The sequence below is a fragment of the Callospermophilus lateralis genome, chromosome 2, assembly GCF_048772815.1.
Source record: "Callospermophilus lateralis isolate mCalLat2 chromosome 2, mCalLat2.hap1, whole genome shotgun sequence".
Lineage (NCBI taxonomy): Eukaryota > Metazoa > Chordata > Mammalia > Rodentia > Sciuridae > Callospermophilus > Callospermophilus lateralis.
In genome coordinates, this window is record NC_135306.1 from 135,740,976 (window position 1) to 135,766,963 (window position 25,988).

The 25,988-nt window shown below is 35.6% G+C and overlaps 2 protein-coding genes across 2 annotated transcripts in view; one reads left to right on the top strand and one right to left on the bottom strand.

Annotated features, from left to right (window-relative positions):
• Positions 1 to 25,988, bottom strand: part of LOC143641391 (putative N-acetylated-alpha-linked acidic dipeptidase) — a 306,658-nt gene that overhangs the window by 156,407 nt on the left and 124,263 nt on the right. The window lies entirely within an intron of this gene.
• On the top strand, positions 18,098 to 24,635 carry LOC143641390 (tripartite motif-containing protein 51-like). Its single transcript, XM_077108688.1, has 6 exons — positions 18,098 to 18,508; positions 18,799 to 18,894; positions 20,786 to 21,016; positions 21,687 to 21,709; positions 22,591 to 22,688; positions 24,139 to 24,635. Exons 1-6 carry the CDS (start codon positions 18,098 to 18,100, stop codon positions 24,633 to 24,635), a joined length of 1,356 nt encoding a protein of 451 aa, XP_076964803.1.

Sequence of the window (25,988 nt, forward strand, 5' to 3'; positions counted from 1 at the left end):
TCACCAATGATACAGTCATTGGTTTATAGACGGGAAAGTTCCTTGAGCCAGCAACTTTGATCATCTCTGCCCATGGAGGGAATCTAGTACAGCCTGGTAGCACTGATTCTGAGGGTTCTCAGGCAGCCCTTCCCCTCTGAAAAAGGGCTTTGCCATGATGAAACAGGATCTGGTCATTGTTACTTATGGTAATGAAGCCCTCCTCTTTTTCCCATCCTAGGGAGAATTATTCTTTCCTATCTTGTTTATATTCTACCTCACTAGAATTAGATTCTTTTGTGTGGTACCTTATGAAAATCTCCTTAGTCAGGTTTATGGGGACTGGGCTGGAGTCCATAGAAGGAATGGGTGCAACAAAACCCAGAACACCAAATCATTCTTAGGTATAGTTGAATTCAGCCACAAAAGGACATTTTTGAGACCAAGGAATATATTACCTCAGAGCTTCTTTTCAAACAAAATATTAAATATCTACGGACAAAGATGTTAATAACTGAAAATAAAAACTTATCTTCTTCAAGATAAAAACAAGTTTCTCATAAACCAGAGATTAATACATAAAACTCACCTTTCAAATATGTCCCCTAAGTCCTAAAAGAAAAAAAGAAAGAGATAATATTAATAAAGTGAACACAGTTCTTCTGCATTCTCTCTGGTACTTTGTTGCCTGAGTGTGTGTGTGTGTGTATGTGTGTATGAGTGTATGAGTGTTTGTGTGTGTGTATAACATTTTTTTCTCTGAGAAATCACATTAGACTATGTTAATACCAAAGCTGAAACTAAATGTGAAAGTCAGCCTTGGTGTGAACTGAGAAGGATGGAGCTTACAAAGGATCTGTGCACTGATGCAACAGGACCTAGTTTCCAGTGTTACTCGACTCCTGTCTTAGTTCCCAAAACAGATTTGACCATCTCTGAAAATTAAAACTAAACAGTGACCTATTTGAAAAATAGTGCATTGTAATTGATTTAAAAACTCTGTACATCTTGTCTAAGAGAGGGGCAAAGCCTCAGCTGCTTTTGGGCAGGAGAACAGAGTGTGATAATGGAGTTGGGAAATATAAACTGAATATTTCCTCAACAAAATTAACCTTCCTATGATCACTGAGTTTTGAATAATTTGCTGTGGGTATCATAGTCTTAATGATACAAGAATTTTGTCTTGTTTACCTTCTAAATGACTTACAGTCTCTCAAGATTAACAGAATATACAGAGACAAGTGATTGGACAACGATGGGTGTAAAGGATCTCCTGTCACTCAGCTCAGCACAGTGGGGTCTGCAGACAACATTGCCCAGACAAGAATTCCTCTCTCTCAGGAAGAACCCACCTTGGTCACCTGGAGCAACTCCATGTCAGATTTGTGGCACAACTCAGTCAGCTCTCTGTACATTTCCTTCAGCTTTTCTCTGTGTTGGGCCATTCTGATTGCACTGTCTCTGAGTTGCTGTAAAATTTCCTGTGCTTCTCTTTCTAGCGTCTCCAGTTGAAATCTCTCCTCTTCAAGGAGAAACCGTTGCATCATTTGATATTGAACTTTGATCATGTTCCTCCTTAAAACTACATAGTCCTGCAGATATATTCATTAAAAAAAGATTACATTCAAAAGAAAATGTAAAACTTCAAACATTATAGTCTTAGCATCAAGCAAGTACTTCATATACTTTCCACCTGATGCCTGCAAAGTGTCTTAAATATTTACTAGTACTGTCTACTGGACTTTCTGCTTCTTGTCTCTCTCCTGATTAAATCAAGACCTCTGCAGGATCCCAGCCTACCTCCCTATGTGGCCACTTCAGTGTTCTTAATGAATTATTTCTTCTTTACCTCAATCTTCTCTTTTATTTTTGTTCCTTTGTCTGATTCTTCTACATATTTTAAAATATTTTCATACACACTGTTTTGTGAATTTAAATACTACTCCACTTTGCCCATAGCTGAAAATCTATTTCTCTTCGACTCTAGAACTAAGACTGTCTTATTCTCAGTGTCTGGGAAGATTTATCCAAATCTCCAAAGTTGTACAAGAAAAAACAGTCATGCCTCATTCACCCATTATACTAGTATTCTTCACACTAGCTTGTGTTGGCCACTACATTTTTAATATTATTAGATGTCACTGCCTTGTCTGAGAGAAAAACACTATCCTTCAATATTAGCTCCAATTCAGCTGAGAGCATCATTTGAATCTGCATAAAAATAAAACCTTTTCAAACTTACCACAAAGGACTCAGATTTTCTAATTTCTTTATTTAGATTATCTTGCATCTCCTGAGTCTTTTGCCATAAAGGATCCATTTTCTTTACAATTTTCTCCTGCAAAATTACCATAGGCTTTAGTGATTGGGAAGACAGTCTTTTGGTTTCATCTTTTGTGTGCTAGAATAAAGCAGTTTTGGGGAGAACAGTAATCTTGAGTTTTAAAGAGTCAATTTTTACAAAATAGTCAAAATTAATTTTACTATTGGGTAAAGTAGAAGAAAAAATAAGATTTTTAAGAGTCCATAAATGATACAATCCATTTGATGAGAAAGCAGTTTTTATATAGTCTCACTATAAAAGGGTTTAGGCTTCAGTAACAGAAGTTCATGTTCTTAGTGCTAGCCATCTGCTGTACTGATGCCAAATTTCACACATTTGGACAATATATTTACTTTTTAATTTGTTTTTCAGTACTGGATACTGAAGAAAAATTTTCACACATAGTGGTCAATAATTTACCTCTGCACTATATTCCAGCGCTTTAAAAAAAGAAAAGAAGCAGAGTGTCTTGCTAAGCTGCCCAAGTTGGCTGCAAACTTAGCATCCTCCTGCCTCAGTTTGCTGAAGAGCTAAAATTATTGGCATAGCCACCATGCCCTGTTTTTTGGACAATATTTCTAGAGGAAATTCCCTTCATGAGCATTCAACTTGTTTATGATTTTAGTGTCAAATTGATCAGCATTTATACAGCACATTTTCACGGAAACATCACCACCTCTACCATCTTCAGGCTTATCTGCCTCATTATCACGAGTCTTCATCCTTCTCTTTGATCTGGACCCTACAGGTTCTAGGTTACATCACTCACCCTGTTCTCCTCCACCACGCAAGCCTCTGGGCTGTAGCTATGAACCGCATGTTCAGGTGATTCAGAGCAGGGTGCAGAGAGCAGGCTCTTGTCCACCTCGCAGAAGAGCCCCTTTGTCTCCCCAGTTCTCCTGCAGAGCTGCTCCCCAGAGTTGCTGTCTGAGCGAGGTCTGGCCTGTCTGGCGAGAGAGGCCAGCTTCTTGACAACAGTGTTAGTCCTGTAGTCTGTCTTCTCAACTATTTCTCTACACTAAGAGCAGCACCTGGGTGTTTGGGCTTCATCCCAGCAGAAGTAGAGGCAGGGTTGGTATAAGGTGTGTCCACAGTCAATGGTGACAGGTTCTAAGAAATAATTCATGCAAGTGGAGCATGTGAGTGCACTCTGGAAGTCTTGCAAGGCATGAGAATCCATGTTTCTGAAACCAAAAATATAGAGGGTGGAGCGAGAGGAAAGAGGGAGAGAAGAGAGTGTTATCCTTCTGTCTTGATGAGAAAATTACAATTATAGAAGGGCTTTGGTCACTGTTTTTTCAGTTGAGTCATGCATAATCTTTCTATTAACCTCCTGCAATGCAAATATAGATATAAAAAAAATATCGACAAGTTGAGTTTCTTCTATAACACAAATGACAAAATGAAATGAGCATGATCTAGATTTAAAAAAAAAAACAATTTTCTCATTAATTTGGGCAAGTTTAATACTGGGACAAAGAAAGTTTAGGATGATTTCAGACTTACTTACATTAGGTGTTTGCTCTGGATACCCATGTAAAATCCATCTCTCTCTCTCTCTCTCTCTCTCGCTCTCGCTCTCGCTCTCGCTCTCGCTCTCGCTCTCTCTCTGATTCAATGACTATAGTAAATGTAAAGACAGTCTTTATGACATATGTCTACACTTTACACCTCTCAACTCATAAATGAATTTTTCTAAAGACAAATAAGATTAAGTTTAATTCATTTGAAGATTGCTTGACTTAATCACCGTTGGCTTCAACTTACAATTCCTGAAACTACAAACAGGTGAATTTATGCTTCTAACCATAATTAAACAATATATTTCAAAAAAGAAAATGAAAGTGGGGTGTATCAATGCACCTCTTATCCAGCTATTTTGGAGGCTGAGGCAGGAGGATTAAAAGTGTGAGGCCAACCTCAGCAATTTATTGACATACTGTCTCAGAATAAAAAATAAAGGGTTGCAAATGTAAGTCAGTTGTAGAGCAACCCTATGTTCAATCCTTATTATCAATAAGAAATGAATTAAGTTTTAAATAGAAAATTAGAATATAAATTCTGGGGATGCAAACAGTGGGAGGGCACTTGCCCAGCATTTGTAATGTTCTGAGTTTTAGCCCAAGGACTGAATAGGAAATTAAAAAGAAAATTTCTATTACTTCTCATTAAAGAAAATAATATTTCTCAGAATCAGTTCTGAACATCAGAGTGCCTTCATATTTTCAGATGATGGGTGTGCATGCTATAGTAATAATCAGCAATAATTCATCCATTGTTATTTAAATAAAATCAACAGGAAACCCCAATGCAGTGGCACATGCCAACTATTCCAGCTAATGGGGAGACTGAGGCAAAGGGACACTGAGTCCAAGGCCAGCCTGGGCACCTTAGTGAGGCCATTTCAAAATGAGTTGTAACACAGTGGTAGATTAGCCCTGAGTTCAATCCCCAATACCAAAACAAAAAAAAAAAAAAAAAAAAATGGTGACAGTGAGAGAGAGAGCATTAATTAACAATGGTAACCATGGTGTATTCCTCCCCAGAGACTACCCTTCAGTTTAGAGATGCGTTGATGATCAATTCATCTTAATTTCTAGTTTTTTATCTAGTGATCAAACTTCCCACTTGAAAACCTCTACAAGTCTGTTGCATCTACTGGGATAATTTTCAAATCTAGTTTTCAAACTGAAGGTTTTAAAGGGACAGCAAATAGGACTTTCACATCAAGGGTTTTACAATCAAATCTGTACCTTAAAATTATAAGCCAACCATGGTGGCACAGAACATTAATCCCAGTGGCTCTGGAGCCTGAGGCCAGAGGATGGAGTGTTCAAAGCCTGCCTCAGCAAAACCAAGGCACAAAGCAACTCAATAGGACCCTGTCTCTAAAAAAAAAAAAAAAATACAAAATATGACTGGTGACATGGCACAATGAATGAGTGCCTCTGAATGCAATACTTGGTACTCGCTAAAATAAATCTAAATAGATGTGCATAATACTATTACATGAATAAAATATGTTGAACATTTTAAGCATTTTATGGGTTCTAAATTGATAAAACTGCAAAAATATTTTATTTCAGACCTGGAAAATCTAATAAAACACAAAGTAATAGAATAAAAATTACTCAGATCACTTTACAGAAACAAATATTTTTAAAAAGGTATACACACACACACACACACACACACACATACATACATGTATGTATATCAGGAAAAACAAAGTAGGTTTTTTTTTTTTTTTTACTTGGACAAACCCAATTATGTTGAAAAGTAAATTCAAACAATTTTTAGGAAGGAAAGTAAACTGAAAAGCCTTTCTTCTAAGTATCCAACTCACCAGAGTCGACTCTTAGAAAATTCATGTCTGGAAGTGAGAAAAATTTGTCAGTAACACTCAGGTCTCCAAAGCTCAGCAGCTGTAAATTTGTGCTGCTCCTTAGAGGAACCTTAGAGAAAAAACCATTCTCCAGAGAAGTGCCCTACTTAAATACCTGAGACTCACCTAAGACCACACCCACTATAGGTTTCCTCTTCTAAAAGTGCTGGATCGCACTATGAGATCACAGTGATTGGCTTTATATAATAGAGTAAACAACTTTGATGAGATTTAGGGTCAGACACACAAAGTTCACATGACTTGGGTTTTGCAAAGAGACATTTTAAGTGAAACAATTATTTTATTAAATAATACTTTGTTTTACAACAATAACATCTCAATTAAAAAAACATTGATTTATTTTTCTACTGGAGTTTAAAGTTTGAAATATCTGATTGATTTTGATTTCTTGCTTTTCTGTTACTTCTTTCTTTTGTAGTTTTTTGTTGTTGTTGTTGTTGTTTCTCTCTCTCTCTTTTTTTTTTTTTTTTTTTTTTTGTATTCCTTACCACTGAACCAACGGTGAAAACCATTATATGGCATGGTGGTACACACATTTGTCCTCAGCTATGGAAATGTAGTTAAGCCATAGAGTATTATCAAAACCATTAATGAAATAAGGCTTCTCAAACCTACACTAAATTTAGGGTAAATTTTTTCTACTCAATTAAAGAAATGTTTAGTTAACCAAAAGCAGACCTGTGGCAGAGTTAAGTTTAGGACTTTCTTTTGTTATAAACTGAGATGGAGCTTGGCAGTTTGATAAATGTAAAGTTTCAAGCTCATCCACTTTGTGTTTCTTTGGCATCTACCAAAGATCTGTTTTTTATAAAACCCAAGTGCCATAGGTAATTGCATAAAGAGAAAGATCTGCCCTAAATCTGATGGATTGAATTTTTAAAATTTTCAGATAAGAAAATGATAGGATACACACACAAACACACACACTCACACACACACACAAATGAACACAGCCATATTGTATGAAGAATGATGAAATAATAAAAATCAGCATGTTAGAAGAATAATGAGTGATTCTACTTCCAATAAAGCTTTGGAATTATTCTTCAGTGTTTTTCTTGTTCTCAAGTATTTTTCTTGTTCTCAATTATTTGATTATTTTTTGTTTGTTTAGGGTATTGGAAACTGGTCCCAGTGTTGCTTTGCCACTGGGTTGTATCTCCAGCCTGTTAAAGTTATTTATTTTGAGACAAGGTCTTAATAGGTTGCTTACAATCTCACAAAATTGCTCAGTCTGGCTTCAAACTTGCAATTCTCTGTCTCAGCCAATTGAGTTGATGGAATTAAAGGTGTGTCGCACCAAGCCAATCTCTAGTCCTCAATCTTAAGTAACATCCTGGTTTCAAGTTCCTAGAGATGGAAAATATTAATGAGAAGCTTAATTAAGTTCTTCTATACTTGATTTTCTGAGTTAATCCCAAGACATAGTTACATTACTAGGTAGTCTTGAGCTCTTTATTCTCTCCAAGCTTAATTGTTTAGATTTTCTTTTGCTTTTTTTCAAGCTTAATTTCTTTTTTGAAAAATTAATTTCTCCATAATTTTAGCACTTCAGAAAGGTGTTATGAATATTAAAAGAGCCAGGATTAATGCATTACCTGGGGCACAGTAAGCACCCTACAAAGTTTTAGCTGTCATTAAGACAGCAAAAAATCCTAAAAGACTTTAAAATCAATTATTTACAATTACAAAATTTGTTATAAAATGCATAATCAGTTTATAACAAAGAACTAGAGCAGCATTTCTTATTTTATTATGGCAAAAAGACCCCTGGAGATGGTCCTGTGAGGTATTTATGAAATGGAATCATCCTTTTATGATTATGAATCTGAATCTCCCCATACTGAGCACCTGTGGGGCAGTAAGCCTCTCTTGTCAGTGCAGATGGGCTGCTCACTCACACACTCTCCAGATGGGAAAATGAGAATCAAATAACCCAAAGGCAAACAATTGTAATCTGCTTTAACAAAGAAGGTACAGTGCTCTGGCTCTGAGTGAGGCACTTTTCTCAGGATTCGCAGTTTGTCTTGGTGGAGAATCAATAGACTTGAATGGCAGTTACTTAGTGAGCTGATTTCAAAATACTGAATTAATGCTTAACCTAGACCCACTTAACCTAGACCCTTCTTTTGTCAACACCTGTGGATGACTGAGCACTAAGCACATAGTCTTTGATTTAAGCTATAATAAAAACATTGTCTGCTGGGTGTCAGGGCAGCTGTGCAATAAATCCTTCTGTTTTTCCATCTCTGATTTTTGGCTTGTTATGATATTAACTGGATTCAATTGTCAGGACCAAAAACAAATAAGCAAGTACATACATAAATGCTGTATTAGTTCAAAGAAGTGATGCATTCCCTCAAATTTCATGAATAAATTAATATCTACTGGAAATTGATCATTTAATGTTGGCTACTTTCAGTGTAATTGAAGATTTTTGTTGATTAGTATATATGGAAAATTTAGCCATTGCCCAACATGATGAGTATATTTAATAATAATATATTCTGTGTTTGGAAAATAGTATGGCAGTGGATGTCAAGTATTTTCTTTCTTTCTTTCTTTCTTTCTTTCTTTCTTTCTTTCTTTCTTTCTTTCTTTCTGTATCATACATACATACATACCAAGGATAGAACCCAGTGGAACTTAACCACTGATCGGAATCCCCAATTTTTTTAAAAAATTACAAACAAGGAAAATCTTACTAAGCATTCTTTAGGGTCTCACTGTGTTACTGAGGCTGACTTTGAACTTGTGACTCTCTGTCCTCACCCTCTTCAGCAGCTGTGATTATAGGCCTGCACCACCATGCCTGGAGGATGTTAAGTATTTTTATTACAAAATAGCTATGTGATGAATAGGTTATGCATAGATTAATTAGATAGGTTTGGTGATTTCACAATGTGTCTGTACCTCAAAGTATCATGTTTACATGAGTGTATATGGTTTTATTGGTCAAATAAAAATATAAGTTTAAATTAAAAAGTTTTCTAAAATAGATTATGTAACACTGTGCTGCATCTGATTTTTTTTGAGAGAGAGAGAGAAAGAGAGAGAGAGAGAGAGAGAAAGAGAGAGAGAGAGAAAGAGAGAGAGAGAGAATTATGTAATATTTATTTATTTACTTATTTTTAGTTTTTGGTGGACACAACGTCTTTATTTTATTTGTATGTGGTGCTGAGGATCAAACCCAGTGCAGCGTGCATGTCAGGCGAGTGCGCTACCACTTGATCCACATCCCCAGACCTGCATTTGCTTTTTGTATTGCTCAGGTAGCCTTTAATTCCTGTGCTCATTTGAGTTAGAACTACAGGCACACACTATGATACCCACCCTATATGGCTCTTAAAATATTAATGTTTAAGCATGACAACCTCTGCCTATAATTCAGCTACTGTGGAAGTTGAGGCAGGAGGAATGTACAGTCCAGGCCAACTTTAGCAATTTAGCCAGGCCCTAAGTAATTTAGGAGACCCTGTCTCAAAACAAAATAGAAATAGTTCTGGGAACATGGATCAGTGGTTTGTACTCCTGGGAAAAGGAATTGTCAGAACCAAAAGTAAATAAACAAATACATATATAAATGTTGGATTAGTTCAAAGAAGTGTATCACTCCCTCAAATTACATGAGTAAGTGTTGATATCTAATGGAAATTGAGAGTTTAATGTCAGCTGCTTTCACTATAATTGAAGTCTTTTTGTTGGTTAGTATGTATTTTATTCAGTGACTGATAAATTGGAATGCATTCTTTTATTCCTTATTTAGTAACAACATGTTCTAGGCATCAAGGACAGACAATTAAAAAAGCAGACGAATCTATGGAAACTAACTGCTTTCATGAAAGTTCAAATATCTACTTCAAGAGCAAGGCACTGAATAGATAGGGTTAGGAATAATCACTTACCTTCAATAAGGTTGAGTATTATGAAGGAAAATACTGTTACTGTGATCATAAATGCTGAAGAGTTTATCCCGACTAGTATAAGAAAAAAATCTGACTTTAGAGATAAAACATGATTAGGGTGTGGTGGGCAGGGATAATCAAGTGGGAGAAAGTGTTAAGTTCAAATGACTGAACTGAACCATTGAGTAGGGAGTGAGCTAACGCAAGAGTGGAATAAATGAAGGATATAAAGTTAGACACAGCCAGAATATTCAGAACTATGGAGGTCCCTGCAAGTCTTAATTTTGAATACATTTCGCTATTGAATATGGAATTTTGAATACATTCCCTATGTCCATTGTTTCATGTATATAGAAATGACTTGTTGATATGTACACAACTTAGAAGACAATACAATCTATTTAGAGACTGAGATCCTTCAATATTTAAAGAGTTCATTCAAAGCAATGACTTAATTAAAATGGGCAAAGAATATCAAAAATTTCCAAACACATGAAAAGATGTTCCATCTGATGCATGAAAGGACTCAAAATTTTCAAACACAGAACAGAGCAGAGCAGGTAGGACAGTGTGAAGGATGATTTCCGGAGTCGAAGTGCATGTAGAGCGCAGGCAGAAGTCGCGCCATTTTGCTGGACCCAGGATTTGATGTCCTGCATCTAAACAACTTCTATGATGCCAGTATGACTCAGCGAGCCTATCCGAGCCCGAGCGCTGTGAGCTTCAGGTGGGAGAACCCGGGAGAGCTCGCTGCAGGAAAGCCTTGCTGCTGGACTGTTCTTCTTGGTTAGAGCTGCAGAAGGAAATTTATCAAGGAGCAGCCCTAAATTAGGACCCAGTTCTGTGTGAAAATATGCAAATTATTGTCCATTGTTGGCTTCTGCCATCCACCCACCCACAACTTCTAAACAATCTTGATTTCAGGGTCTCTGAATCTAAGATTTACCACAAACAAACAAATAACATCAGAGTTTGAGAGAACATTGCCAGGTAACAAGTCCAATATTTTCCACATTTGCGTGTAGATACCAGTAGATACCAGTGAAGAGTGTACCCATTTGGTTATAGATGGAAGTGTACCCGGGTGGTTTTAGTTGGAAGACTAAAAGGCCAGTGAAGAGTTCAAAGGAAAGTGAAACAAACCTGAACCTTTCTTCTCTCTCTGATATCAGATTTCAGATCCACCTTGGAAGGAACTTGGGTACATTTTCTCAGGAAAGGTGGTCCTTATTTCTCTGGGCTGAATTAAAAGTCAGCTTTCCAAGTTTTGAAAACTCTAAATGAAGCATCATTGTTTTCTCACAAACAATGCAAACACATATTTAGATTTTACTTTGCAATTACACAAGAACCAGAAACTAATTCATCAGGATTTTTAAAAAATACTGAAAAACAGAATAATAAAATTAAATCCTTTTACTCTCAACAACCCTACAGCAACTTTATAAATGCTTTGGGAAAATACATAGTAGGTTCTTTTATATTTCCTTCATCTTCTTTTTTTTCTCCTCATAACTCAGGGGTATTTTCCCACTGAACTACATCCCAGCCCTTTGTTATTTTAAATTCAATTATTTCATTTATTGGTACAGGGAATTGAACCCAGAGATGCTTTATTTATTTATTTATTTATTTTTTAAGAGAGAGAGAGAGAGAGAGAGAGAGAGAATTTTTTAATATTTATTCTTTAGTTATAAAATATTATAACTTTAGTTAGTTAAAACTTTAGTTATCGGCGGACACAACATCTTTGTATGTGGTGCTGAGGATCTAACCTGTGCCGTAGGCATGCCAGGCGAGCGCGCTACCGCTTGGGCCAAATCCCCAGCCCCCAGAGGTGCTTTAAAACCGAGCTACATCCCCAGCCTTGCCTGTGTGTGTTATATATATATATATAAGAATATATATAAACATAAGAATATATATATATATATATATATATATATATATATTTAAACATAAGAATATATATATTCTTATGTTTAAATTCTAAGACACAATTTAGCTTAATTTTTTTTTTGATCCTCACTAACTTGCATAGGCTGGCCTCAAATTTGTGGTTCTCCTGTCTTGGCCTTTGAGTGCCTGGGATTACAGGAATATGCCACAACTCTTGCTCAGATCTTCTTAATAAATACAGATTTTCATACTTTACAGAGGAGTGGATGCTGTTAGAAAATTTGATTTACAATTGGAAATAAAGTCTTTGTGTTTGACAATTATAGATCCCTTGTGCAGCTGTGCTTTTCAAATCCAAGATCATTTCTAGAAAGCACAGTTGTGAAACTTACCAGATCATAAATTGTATATGTGCATATTCAAATGTTGGAGAACTAAAAGATCAGGTATGAATTCCCATTCCTTCTAAAACCCTTGCATTCCCACAGCTGAATCTTGGTGTGAAGTATGCCAGGAAGGGAGGCACCCAGTTTTAAAGATCAATTTTGGTAGAGTGGCACTATGATTTTATTCTTTTGAAAACACTATTTCTAAAAATCAGTAAATAAACAAATGTTCTCACATTTTTTTAAAATTGTTATTCTTTTTTGTAATAATGAGCAAATTACAGGTGTCCCAGTTGTGCACACATGTAATTCCACCACTTGGGACACTAAGGCAGGAGGATCTGGAGTTCAAGGCCAGCCTGAGAAACTTAGACTATATAAAAACAAATATTAATAATCATAATGTGAATTATAAATTAAGTTGCCCTAAAATGTTCCCTGTGCTAGGAATAATCTTGATCTTTCTCCCACACACTCTTAAGATGAATAAGGCAGTGCCAATCTCAATTCCTGCTCTTACTGGAGGCTTTGGGATGCATGATCTTGAATGGGAGGGCTGGAGAAATGTCCACTGTACAGAGGGATCAAAGATATTCTTGAATTAAAATTAAAAAAAAAAAGATACCAATAACTATATCACTTACTACAGAACAGGATAGAAGTAAAGTCAATCTGAAGCAAAATATTTCCAAATTTTCCAAAATGCTTGCTAAAACATAAACTGATGATATTTCTGCTCTATCATTTCATAAAAAATAAAAATATTCCAAATATTACACTTAATGTTGACCGTTGAAGGTTCAGTTGCTGTTGATTAAAATCAGTGGCTGTTGATGAGGAAGTTCTCACAATTTTTTAAAGAGATTAACCAAGGTGTTAAATGAATTTCTATTTGGTACTTACTTAATGGATCATCCATTCAAGCATCTAGCCCAATATTCAAGAAATGCAATCTCTTGCAGGAAGTAGGAATTATTTTAGGGGCAATAGAAAAAAAGAAAAAGAAAGAAAACAACTTTGAAAGTCTAACTCATTCTTCTCCAGAACTCACAGAGTGTCTTTGGGACTGGCTGGAAGATTTCTGAACTCTGCCAGTACCACATGAAGGCCCTGATCACTTCATAGTTATCATATTATTACTCCTGCAGCAAGTATTGGTTAGCCCACAGACATATTTCTTAGGTGAGAACATAGAAGAGCATCTCTGGCAACTTTACCATATCAAAACAAAGAAATATGTGAATTTTATTGATCAGAAAACTGAACTTGTTTTCTGTGAAGTGATATGTTTTGCTTTCTTAGAAATAACTAGACTGCTATTTTCTTATCTTTGTACATCTCTTGGAATTAATTTGATGATTAATTTACTTCAATAATTTATAGACTCCATTGTTGTTCCTTTGTAGTACAGTAACCAATTTACATCCTTACCAAAGTGTATCATATTTACTTTTTTCCTCACTTCCCTACCAGAATTTATTGGTTTTTTTGTTTTGTTTTGTTTTTTATTCTTGATGATTGCCATTCTCATCAGAGTGAGCCTCACAGTGTAATTTTGATTTGCATTTGCGTGAGGGCTAAAAATAATAAATATTTATTTATTTTTCCTTCCCTTTTTTTGGTGAAGGGTAGGGGAGTACCAGAGATTCAACCTAGAGGTGTTTTATTATTAATATAATAAATAATAATAATATCAACTATGATAATTAAATGAAATAACAAAAGTAAAAGTTCAATAGCAGGGTCATTTCTATTTTATTTTTCATTTTATTTTTTTAAGGTACTGGGCACCAAATCTAGGGCCTCCACCATGCTGGGCAAGACATTAATACTGTCCTAAGTTCCTAGTCCTCATATGTCCTTTTCTATTTCAGTTACTGACAGTGAGCATTATGATTGATGTTAAGAGTATTCAGAATCTACACTGTAACAAGCTAACTGGTTAACATCACCTTATTTTCCTTGTACAGGTTAACACACAGAACATTCTCTTAACTGAGTTGGCAAAAACTGGCTTGTTTAAGTGATTGGCCATTCTCTCCAAGGTTAAATGAACAACTGGTTTTCATTTAATGATGTGGAACATTAGTACAAGTGGCTCTATTTTGGTTTGGACCATTGGGGAAAGACCAAATCAGTGAATACCTATTCAATTTATTTAAGAGATAGAATATACATTTGAAAAAAACATTTAATTATTTTACAACTATAGTGCACAAATTAAAATATGCAAACATATTCAAGAGTTAAGTTTTTGTGATTTGATGAGATTTAATTTCCCATTTTCAATTCTTTTGTTCTTTTGTTATAAAGCTTGAGGGAGGAAAAGAAGGTTGAGGTCGGTCACCTAATTCATATAATATTTTGAGGCCTCAAAATCTTTCAATTGAGAGCTCAGGTATTTACAAGGATGTCTTTGGTTTAAGTTGGAAGTTAAATTCAGCAATTCCTTAGTTGATAAATTCTAAATAATATTTTGAAAGAGATGAAGAAAATTTAGCGAGAACTGGTGGGAAATGTGACGTGGAAAAGAGATCAATGATAAGTAGTTTCTTCAATTAGTATCCCAGGCCCCATTATTTTTCATTTTGAGACAGAATCTTGCCAAATTGTTCAGGCTGACTTTGAACTTGCAATTCTCCTGCTTTAGCACCCTTAGCAGCTGGGATTATAGACACACACCACTGCTTCCAGGTGCTTCGATTTAATCTTGGAGAAGGGTTAACTCTTTACTCATGTGTTCCCTTACCCACATCTCCTTAAATATCTTTGGGCTTCTTCTTGCATCTCTACTCTATTTCCAGATATATTTGGGATATACCCATAAGTTACTTTAAGTTACTATAATTCTATTAAGAAATTTTAAAAAATCAAGTCTCATTGGCACATTCCTGTATTCCTAGTGACTCAAGGTTGACACACAAGGATCTCAGATTTTGAGAACACCCTTAGCAATTTAGAGAGGCCATAAGCAATTTAGTAAGACCCTATTTCTAAATAAATAAATAAATATAAAGGTCTGGGGATGTAATTCAGGGGTAAAGTGCCCTGGATGTGAACTCAGTATGCTTACCCTTGAGCTACATCTCTAATCCTTTTTATTTGTATTTTGTGATAATCTCTTCAAACTTGGGATCCTCCGGTCTCAGCATCCTGATTTGATGGATATACAAGTGTGACTCACCTCACCCAGCCAAGGAAGCCTTTTCTATGGAGTGAAGGAAGCACTACTTCAGTAGAAGTTCAGAGCAATCTAACATCATTTCTAATACATTTTTACTGACATCCTTTTTGAAAAGTCAGATAAGAACAAACTCGAGAGCCTGTTACATTCCCCAACATCGTTTTCTTAAATATGTTTCTGTAATTCTACATACTAAGTATCAATAAATTCTTTTTTTCTAGAAAATATTTTGCTAAGTTTTAAGTGAATGATGTTTATTTTTTGACAATTATGCTTATTTGCTGGCATGCTTATATTGTGTAAACAAATTTTGTGCTGATGATTTTTATTATAAAGAAATCTACTCTCTTATGTGTTACTGCTGTATCTGTTCATCTAGATTTGAAGAACCAGTTCATATGTCTAAACTGTTTTTAAGACCTTATAAATGTCACATGTTTATTTTTTTTCTCAATAGGTAGTACACCAATTTTAATTGGAATGATATGTCTTTCCAGGGCACATTCATAGGCATCTGAAAACATTTATGATTGTTACAGTTCGGTGCTTTCCACTGGTATCTAATGAGTAGAGACCAGGGATTTTGGTGAATATGCCACAAAGTATTGGGCAGCCCCCTGAACAAAGAATGTTACCTAGCTCTGCTGTCGAAAATTTTTGAACTGGTGTATCTTAACTTAGGTTAATAGTAATACTCAAGGGGCTGTGACTGTGGTCCAGTGGAAGAGCATTAACCTAGCATGGGCAGGATCCAAGATCGATTCTCAGCACCACATAAAAAAATAATCATAAAGGTATTGTGTTGTGTCCATCTAAAAAAAAAAGATTCATATTCTCTCTCTCTCTCTCTCTCCTTTAAAAAATAGTAATACTCAAAGGGCTAGAGATGTAGCTCATTAAAAAAGCCCTTGTCTAATATGCACAAGGTCCTCAGTAATAAAGCCCTTGTCTAGTATGCACAATGCCTCAGGACTTCAATTAATAAAAAATAAATAATACTTAGCCATCAATTGGAGAAAACCAGTAATTAGTAGAAGTCCTACATAAATTGCAAGCTAATGTCAAAACCAAAGTTACAGCAAATTAGTTTAGTGACTAATACTTCATTTTATAAAATAGAGAATAATTATTCCCAAAAGTTGAGCAGAGGAGTTTGGTATTTTAGATAGAAAAAGGCCAAATAAAGCAGAAACAAAAAGCATGTGGTTGTCTTCAAATTTACCGACCTTGTATGGTGAGAACAGACATGGAGCAATATAAAAATAACCTATTTTTTAGTATTCAGTTGGCTTAAGATTATATTTTTTGTGTAAGAATTAAGATGGAGAAAGCTTCATTTTCATGCCCATGAAATTGCCCTGCATGGGATATTTGACCTTTTGTCCTTAATCTTTTTAAGGCAAGTAGAGGGGACATGGGAATGAACATAGGGATACTTAACAACTGAAACATATCTCCAATCCTTTGTATTTTTTATTTGGAGAAAAGTTGTGACTAGGTTACTAAGGGTCTCACTAAATTGCAGAAGCTGACCTTGAATTTGTAGTTCTTTTGTCTTAGGCTCCAGAGGCAATGGGATTACAGGCTTATGTCATGGAGCCCACTTCTTTAATCCAAAGAAAAAACAAAAACAAAATCAAAAACAAAAACATAACAAAAGACAAAAAATACAAAATAAAACAAACAAACAAAACAACAACAACAACAAAAGAGTTTCTATCTTTTGTTTCCCTTGCAGAAATCCTAGGTTGTTTTTTGTGAATTTATGTTTTGTTTGTTTGCTTCATATGGTGTAATTGTCAATGTGAATCATCATCATCATTGGATTAAGAGATGCAGATGATTTAGCAGATTCTAGGTGTGTCAAGAGGGTGTGTCTAGCAATGATTGGCATGTGGAATAGCCAAATGAAATGGAGACCCTCCCTAAGTGGGGCAACACCATCCAATAGGGTGATGGCTTGGATGGAATAAAAGTTGGAAGAACAAAGAAGCAGCAGCAGATGCAAGCTTGATTCTTCTTGAACTGGTTCTTGATTGCTGCTGTGAGCATCTGATAATATATGATTATTGCTTCTTTGCTCTTCTAAAGCAGACTCTGCCAGTGATTTTCCAGGGAGTTTCCAGAAAGTTTCAGTCTTGGACTAGGATAGAAAAATTGATCCCTCTTGTTCTGAGGATTGACTGCACAGCTACTGGTTCTTCCAGCACTGGTGACCTTTGTGGACTATTCACCTTCTGGTCGTGTAAGCCAACCTAAAATATCCCTTTTTATAATTGTACTTCCTATTGGTTCTCTTCCTCTAGATAACCATAATACATATGGCCTTTTGTTTGTTTGTTTTACTTTTAAAGAGCTGGGCTTCTATGCCCACCTCTACAGGGATATTTTATAAAACTTTCTTTTGAACTTCTCATACTTCATTGGCCCAAATAGACTTTTTCTCCCAGTCCTGCTTTCATCTTCCAGTTATTGGAAAGAGTAATAGGGACAATTATGATTGTAGACTTCTTTTTTTTTAAGAGAGAGGGGAAAAGATATATAGAGAGAAATAGAGAGAGAGAAAATTTTTTTTAATATTTATTATTATTTTTTTTAGTTTTCGACGGACACAACATCTTTGTTTCTTGTGGTGCTGAGGATCGAACCCGGACCACACTCATGCCAGGCGAGCGCTCTACCGCTTGAGCCACATTCCCAGCCCGACTGTAGACTTCTTATAACCCAATTTCTATACCTAAATTCAAAAGATCAATACTCAAATTTCTACTCTGGTGGGAACAGGAACTCAGTGTGGAAGGGATGTGAGTCATCTAGTCAGAATTATGCCTGGTATAAAGCTGAAGGCTCTCCTTGTGCATCAGTTCTTCTTTTGTGTCATAGAATATAGTTTGTCTTGCTTTAATGAGCATTTTTAAGAAAATAAAATGTACTTATTACTCCCCAGGCATAGTTCTTGAGAACCTTTTAGCCTAAGCAGAATCAGAAGTGACCTGTTTTTTCTTCCTCAGAAACATGGATTCCAGAATCATGCAAGCCTTCCAAAAGGAAATCACCTGCCCTCTCTGCATGAAGTACTTCATAGATCCAGTCACCTTAGCCTGTGGTCACAGCTTTTGTAGGCCCTGTGTCTACCTTGGCTGGCATAACCTCCCAAATCATGTTATCTGCTCTGAATGCAAGCAGATGGTACAGAAGAGAAACTTTAAAACAAATATTTGTATGAAGAAACTGGCAGCCATTGTCAGAAAAAACAGTCTTTGGCAATTCCTGAGCTCTGAGGAACACATGTGTGGGGCTCATAAGGAGATGAAGAAGATCTTCTGTGAAGAAGGCAGGAACTTTCTCTGTTTGCTCTGCTCTAAATCCCAGGAGCATGAAGCTCACAAACATTGGCCAGTGGAAATTGCTGCTGAGGAACACAGGGTAAGTGATTCCTCTGAAGATCCATGTCTGTAAGAACAAAGAAATCAACATGGGTCTGTTTCCTTGGGGAATGCATGACTCTCTCTATGTTTCCCATTTAGAATCTCTTCCGGTTCAAGTCTCAGGCTTCCCATAGTTGACAAACATCTGAAAGGAACAAAGAAAACATAATGACCTCGTTATTTTCAATGGGGTTAATTTATCTCTCATTTCTGGCTTCTTCCCTATGTGAAGGTCTGAATGTTACACTATTTTTTGCTGCTTCTCTGATTTATGATTTTTTTTTACAGGAGATTATGGTGAAGAAAATGCAGTGTTTATGGGACAAATATTGTGAAAGTTACAGAAACCTGACCATGGAGATACTGATTATGGGCTCATGGGAGGTTAGTTCTACGCTTCTGCCTTCAACATGAACTTAGGGGGGCATATGTGCAATGTTTAAAGTAGGGAATAGACCTGAAACTCTAGTTTTCTCTAGGGTTAAACAAGAAAGGGGTGGAGTCAACAGTAAAAGTATTTCCTCAGTTCCTATTTAGAGCAGTATGGCCCTTAGCTAGAATTTCTAGCTGAGACACAGATATTAACAAAAGCATGCTGCTTTGCTACAGGTAAAGGTACACTTAGTACTTAAACAATAGCTACAAAAAACTGGGCCATTTCACAATGTCATATGTGCTGGGATGATATAAGTGACAGGCAAAAGTGGCATTTGGTAGTCACTGAAAATTCAAATGCAGCTTCCAAAGCAGATTAAGCTGAATGCTGGTAGAAAATTTCAGAGAGAGGGATACATGGTTCAAATATAAGAACAGTCTGAAATTACCCCAACTAATTAATATTTAACATCATAATATAAACTATGGAGGGGAAATATGATGGATTACATAGCTTTGTGTTTTGAGTAGACAATTACAAGTTTGAGAATAATTTTTAAAAAACTCATTTTCTTTGTGAATGTTTATCCTGAGTGTGTTATAATTTAAATGAAAATTAATTTGAAAATTGTTTCATGATAACTATGAAAAATTATAAGCTAGAAAATATGGCAGAAATCAAGGCTGTAAATATCTCTTATTGGAAAGGTTAGGATACAAATCAGAAAGAAAAATGGCCAACATGTAAATAAGTGAAATTCTTGATATATTAGAGTATGATAACTTGGGGTTTTTTTTAGAATAATTAAGCAGGGAATTAGAAAAGGAGTACAAGGGCAGAGACTGGAGATGAGGTTTGAATTTTAAATAGTTGGTGGCAAAATTTTTCACTAAAAGTTACTTTGAGATTAAGTCCTGAAGAGGAACATAGCCATAGAGTGTCAACCCAGAGAGAAGCACATGTCAAATAATTGCACTTGGTATATTGAGAGGGATGTTGCTGAAGTCACATTGAAGTTGATGTCATAGATTGGAATGACTTTTGAGGAGAATTGAAGGAAATGGTCTCAGACAGATAATAGAATCAGATGCTAAATGACACTTCAGTATGACAGTTAGCTGGGTGAAGTGCATGGAAATTAGTATTGCACTCTGAGGTTACAGTATGTAGGCTTTAAGTGACTTGGCTTAAACTCAAGAAAAGTGAATGGATTTCAATTCACTCCTTGGGGTCTAAAGTCCTTAAGTATGAAATGGGTTATGTTTCTCCACATATGGGTTGGAAAGGATAAGACAACTATATTTTTGTGTGTGGATTGTTTAGAAAACTCTTAACCATGAATAAGTGAATGTAACTTGTTCAATAAAACTGCTGATCATGATGCAGAGTAAAGGACATGGTGGTGCAGTCCTAAAATCTCACCTGCTTGGGAGGCTAAGGCAGAAAGATTACAAGTTTGAGTCGAGCCTCAGAAACTTAATGGGATTCTCTAACAAAATTAAAAGAAAGAAGGAAAAAGAAAGAAAGAAAGAAAGAAGCCATGGATATTTATAAAAAAAAGGAAAGGAATAAAAATCTGTGGATTCTGGAAGTTTGACAAGATGAAGGCTTAAATTTGATTGTTGATAAGACAAACAATAATCAGGGAGTTTCTTTATTTTATTTTTTGTTTGTCCTTTTAAAATACACATGACAGTAGAATGTATTGTGACATATTATGAATACTTAGATTATAACTTATTCTGATTAGAATTCCATTCTTGTGATACTACATGATGTGGAATTTCACTGATGGTACGTTCATATATAAAGAGAGGAAAGTTATGTCCTAGAATCAGGAGGTTTCAACAGGAGTTAGAGGGATAGGTCCATATTTTGATGAATTTAATTTTACTGCAGAACTACATCAATTTAAGAAGAGAAGCAATTAGAGTTGAGTATGGGAAGATGTCTGCAACTTACTATGAGGAAGAATGTCATCATTTAGAGAGGCTACAAAAAGAAAGCAAAGACATTTTTGAGCAGCTCAAAGAGAGTAAAACCAGAATGGCTCATATGACAGCAATATTAAGAGGAATGTATGAAGAGCTGAAGGAAATATGCCACAGACCAGATGTGGAGTTACTACAGGTAACTACTGATACATGGGGATGTAGGACAAGCATGTATAGCTGTTGCATTTCCCACCTGAAATCCACTTCCCTGTTGCTTCCAGTTTGGGTCTATAAACATATTTCCACACAACTGCAGTTACTTTTCTATCAGGTCACTGCTTCCAAGGATTTCTAAAAATGAAGGATCCCTCCTATGTTATTTATAAGAGACAAAATTGTATGGAATGATTAATGGATAGTCCCCATCTGAAAATCAACAACATAATTGGGACTTTTAGAAATTCATGATTTACTGAGCTGAACATGGGTATTCAGGTTAATTCCCTGATATAACAAGATGGGGTGATTCAGGAATACAGACCTTATTGCTACTCCGTTGTGGCTGCTCACCTGAGACACAGGGCCTTGGGTCCATGGTGGGGATCTTATGATTGCAGCAGAGCCCAGACTCCACAGTCTCTGCCCCTTCCACTCACACAGAATATTGAAGAACCAGACTTTACCAGGACTCTATAGTGGACTGTTTTCTTTTGAGTAGAGAGGAAGTGGGAAATGCATCCAAAGATGGGAGATAGAACTTCTGGGGAAGTAGTAACTTCTGGCGCTGCATCAAAAATCTCACACTGTACCTAATGGTAGAGGGATCCTGTGAAAATCACTCAGACTTTTTATTGTTCTTTTCACAGGTCTTTGGAGACATACTGCATAGGTGAGTGTTTACCTGCCTCTCAGCAGATGCTTTTGCAATTTCTACAGTACTAGTCAGGACTACTATGTGCATGATTCATTGGAATACTGAGTCACTATTGTCATTGATCTACTTTTTTCCTCCCCCTCCTACTCTTGACATCTCTCTTACTTCCTATTCTCAGTGATTTTAGGAGCAGCTTCAATAAAAATGTGGCAAAAGAGAAACCATTTAAAAATACTTCCATTCCTTGTTTTCTTTCCAGTTCTGGAAATCTATGCAGATAAAGGAGAAATACTAAGTGCTCTCAAGGGTGATGAAGTCAAGACACCTCGCAGAGCTAATAGAGGGAACAGTGGCTAACAGGAGAGATAGAGTGCTCAAATGTGTGAAGCCTCTAGAGATTTGTTATTTTTGTATGTATAAGTTGACACTTTTAAATGACAGTTGAAAGAAACTCAAAGCATTAGAAGTCTGTGGGTTCTCCAGAGTAGCTCAGCTCCAGGAAGCAGACATCCCTGCCTAAGATTCTTCAGAAACTCTCCCTGTGAAGGAGGAAACAGCCAGTTCTAGTTTTTAGAGAAGCTTGTGTCTGCAGATAGGGAGATTTCAGTGCAAACTGGAAATGCACACCAGGTTTTCACTCTTAAATATACGCAAGTGAACAGAAAACTAAGTATGTTTACAGAATTTGATGAATAACAGAAAGGATTAAAGTGGATTCCAACAGCATTTACAATATATTTGAATATTTAGGAACTGTAAATAAGAATTAATTTCACAAAGGGACAATTTCTGTATTTCCACATCTGTGTGTTACAAGAATTCTTATAAAGTGTCTCATCAAGAGAAGTCATGATTTTCTGACTGTACATATGTTAACTGCATCTTCCTTCTTGCAGGACTGAATCTATGCAGCTGTATATAGTCCAGCCTGTGAATCCAGAACTCAGTGCACGGCCCATCACTGGACTAATTGACAGGCTCAACTTCTTCCAAGGTAAGCATAAGCCCATTGGCAGTGTTCTCACAATCTATTATTTGTTAGGACGACATGGGTGGTATTTCCCTTTTATTAAATATTTTACTTATTTTTACAAATAAATAATTTGACTGCAAATTCTTGAGTATATGTCTATAGTCAAATTTACAGTATAAAGAGTGAAAGATAAAAAACCTACTTAAATATAATCCAAGCTCATATGTCCTGAGGTATATATAAAACAAATGATATAAAAATTGGAAATTTTAATAAACAGAGCTACACTCAGATTTAAGTTTCATTATTCAATTCCACACACAAATTTATGCAGTTGTTTAGTATGTTCATTATTTAAATAAAAAATTGGTCCTGGCATTTTAACTTGGGGCCTCGCATATATTAGGTAAGTACCCCATCACTTAGCCAGATATGCAGCCCCCACTTTTTTTTTTTTTTTTTTTTTTTTGAAACAGAGTCTCACTAATTTGCCAGGCTGGCCCTAAACTTTTCATCTGCTTATCCCAGTCTTCTGGGATTTCAGGCATAAGCCACATTATCCTGCTAAATTTAAATTGTTAGGAGAAGCATTGTGGGGTAAATAGGTGACTAGAACTTTATGTTGTTTTTACCATGGGTATATATGATTAAATGACATAAAATTTTGAATAGCTATAGGAAATCTAAGAGAAGAAATCAGCTTTATCACCAAGAAAGAAAAATACACATAAAATTGATTTTGGTTTGCTCAATATAAAAAGCTATATGTTAAATCTCAGATATGCAGGGCATTGCAGAGCCCACAAAAAACTTAGGGATAGTGAAAAGTTTTGCATAAATAATTTCAAATTATTCTTTCTAAAATTACAGAATTTATTGAGGAATAACAGAAAGGATTAGAGTGGATTCCAATAGCATTTAAAATATTTTTAAATATTTAGTAACTGTGAATAAGAATTAATTTCACCAAGTGCTAATTTCTAAGATGTGTGTGTGTGTGTGTATATATATATATATATATATATATATATATATATATATATATATATATATCCAGTTATCTAGAAAAGGTTACAAGAGAGAAAATCTTCACTTCTCATCCAAATAATGACACCATTTTTTTGAAATAGGAATATTTTTCTGATACTCATTTTTGATGCCTCCAGAGAATTCAGGGCATCCTCTCTGTAGCTATTTTGAAATAAAAATGAAATTAAAAGATATTAGTTTTATATTTGACTCAATATTTGATTTTTCACATTTTCAACAAATTTCTGTATCTGTGGCAAGGAATTTGTTTGTTCTGTAGATTTACTATTCCTGGCCATAATTTATTAAATTTTACAACCACAATCATTGTTGCTGCTACAATTTCACATTTTTCAGTAGTATCATTTTATCTCAGAAAGACTTTTTTTAGAACTTTAACTTCTTATTATTTACATACATGTCTGCAATATTGTTCTTACAGTTGATATTACTCTGTGTCCTGAAAGAGTCAACTGCCATGTCTTCCTGTACGGAGAGTTGAGGAGTGTGAATGTTGGATGCTATCCACAAGGTGCCTCCTGGATCACTCCAACATCAGAATGCTTTCTTGCCTGGGGTACTCACACTTTTACCACTGGCAGATATTACTGGGAGGTGGAAGTGGGAGACTCTTGGAACTGGGCTTTGGGAGTCTGTAATGATTATTGGAAAAAGAACAGAAATTACAAGATGGATGAGGTGGAGGGGCTCTTCCTTCTTGGATGTGTTAAGGAGGGTTCCCATTGCACTCTCTTTACCACCTCCCCACTTGTACTTCAATATGTACCAAGGCCCATTGGCCGAATAGGAGTATTCCTGGATTATGAAGGTAGAATGGTGAGCTTCATTAATGTTGCTCAAAGTTCACTGATACACAGTATTCTTTCCTGTTCTTTTTCTCCCCGTCTCAAGCCTGTTGTCTGCTGTAGTCACATCTGACCAGACATAGATAAGGACTATGCCCCAATGTATGGAAAATTAAATATCCAAGGAAGCCCTCTTCCTTGGGTATTATCAAACATTACAAGCAGGTTATATTTCATTAACTTTACATTCCTTCTAATGTTATGAAAACCTATTTACTCTGTTTTTAATTATGGTGATAATATGAAAAGCCCATATATTCCTAAAATTTCTTTTTTTAAAATTCATTCATTTGAGGATTATAATTGCCTATGGTACAAGAAATAGAATATATTTTCTGGTTTTACTTTATTCATGGACTGTCAAAAATGTAAGAATAGAAAAAGTATGATTTAATAAAGTTAAAATTCAACCTAAGAGAACATGTCTCTTTCTCTACCCAAACAAGCATGACCATAAAGACTCAATGGTTATAAGAACATAATTTTCCCACTTCCTTTTTATCTAACTTTAATTTACTCATCTTGGTCCATTTTCTGTTGTTTTTACACAAATCCTGTATCTCAGTAAATTATAAAGAAAAGATTCATTTACCTCACAGTTCTGAAAACAGGTAAGTTCTAGTTCTTGTTGCCTCAGTTTCTGGTGAGTTTCAAGATGAATCTGCTCATAGCAGAGAAGCAGAAGGAGAAATCGTTCAGTGCAGAATGTGAAAGCACATGGATGGCATTCTTCCTAACAACCCACTGTGTTAAAAATAACTCTCCAAAGGCCCCAAATTCACTCTTTCATTCAGGTTCAGTCCAAGGAGAAAGGCACTGATACTTTTTAATGACTGAAAGGCCCCATCCCAAAACACCGCTGCTCTATGAAATTACACATTAACTTGGTTTTTATTGAGGAAAAAACATATTCAAAACATATTACTATATATCCATCCTGTTCATTATTCTGAGTAATCACGCTTAATCATCTGTGTGATGATTTTCTTTCTAAAATTATAATCATACATGTGAATATTTACAATCATTAGTATTCTCCTCTGCATTGGCAATCAAAGGACAATCAATCTAGTGCTGAATCAAATGGTTATACAGGTGGACAAAAAGAAAACTGAGCCCTACATATACATAGTCTTTTACAGGTTGACTTAAGAGAAAATAGTAGTCTCATAGAAAAATTGCCTAGACAAGACATGAAAACAATAATCAATGAGGAAAATTTAATGGGTCTGCATTAAAATTAATGAATTTTTGCTTAAAGATAATATCACAAGTGTAAACATACAAAACTGGAGTTGGAAAATTGCCATGCACTATGAGTGGTGCCTGTAATTTCACCTACTTGGAAGTCAAATAAGGTGGTTGGTTTGAGTCCAGGTGTTCAAAGCAATAAAGCAAGATCTTATCTCAATAAAAGCTAGAACCA

Bases quoted from the DNA above. Each gene is read 5' to 3' on its own strand.
- LOC143641390 (XM_077108688.1), top strand. From the start codon at position 18,098: ATGGATTCCAGAATCATGCAAGCCTTCCAAAAGGAAATCACCTGCCCT. The intron at 21,017-21,686 runs GTAACTACTGAT...TTCTTTTCACAG, and splicing joins CAGATGTGGAGTTACTACAG to GTCTTTGGAGACATACTGCA. The intron at 21,710-22,590 runs GTGAGTGTTTAC...TCCTTCTTGCAG, and splicing joins TTTGGAGACATACTGCATAG to GACTGAATCTATGCAGCTGT.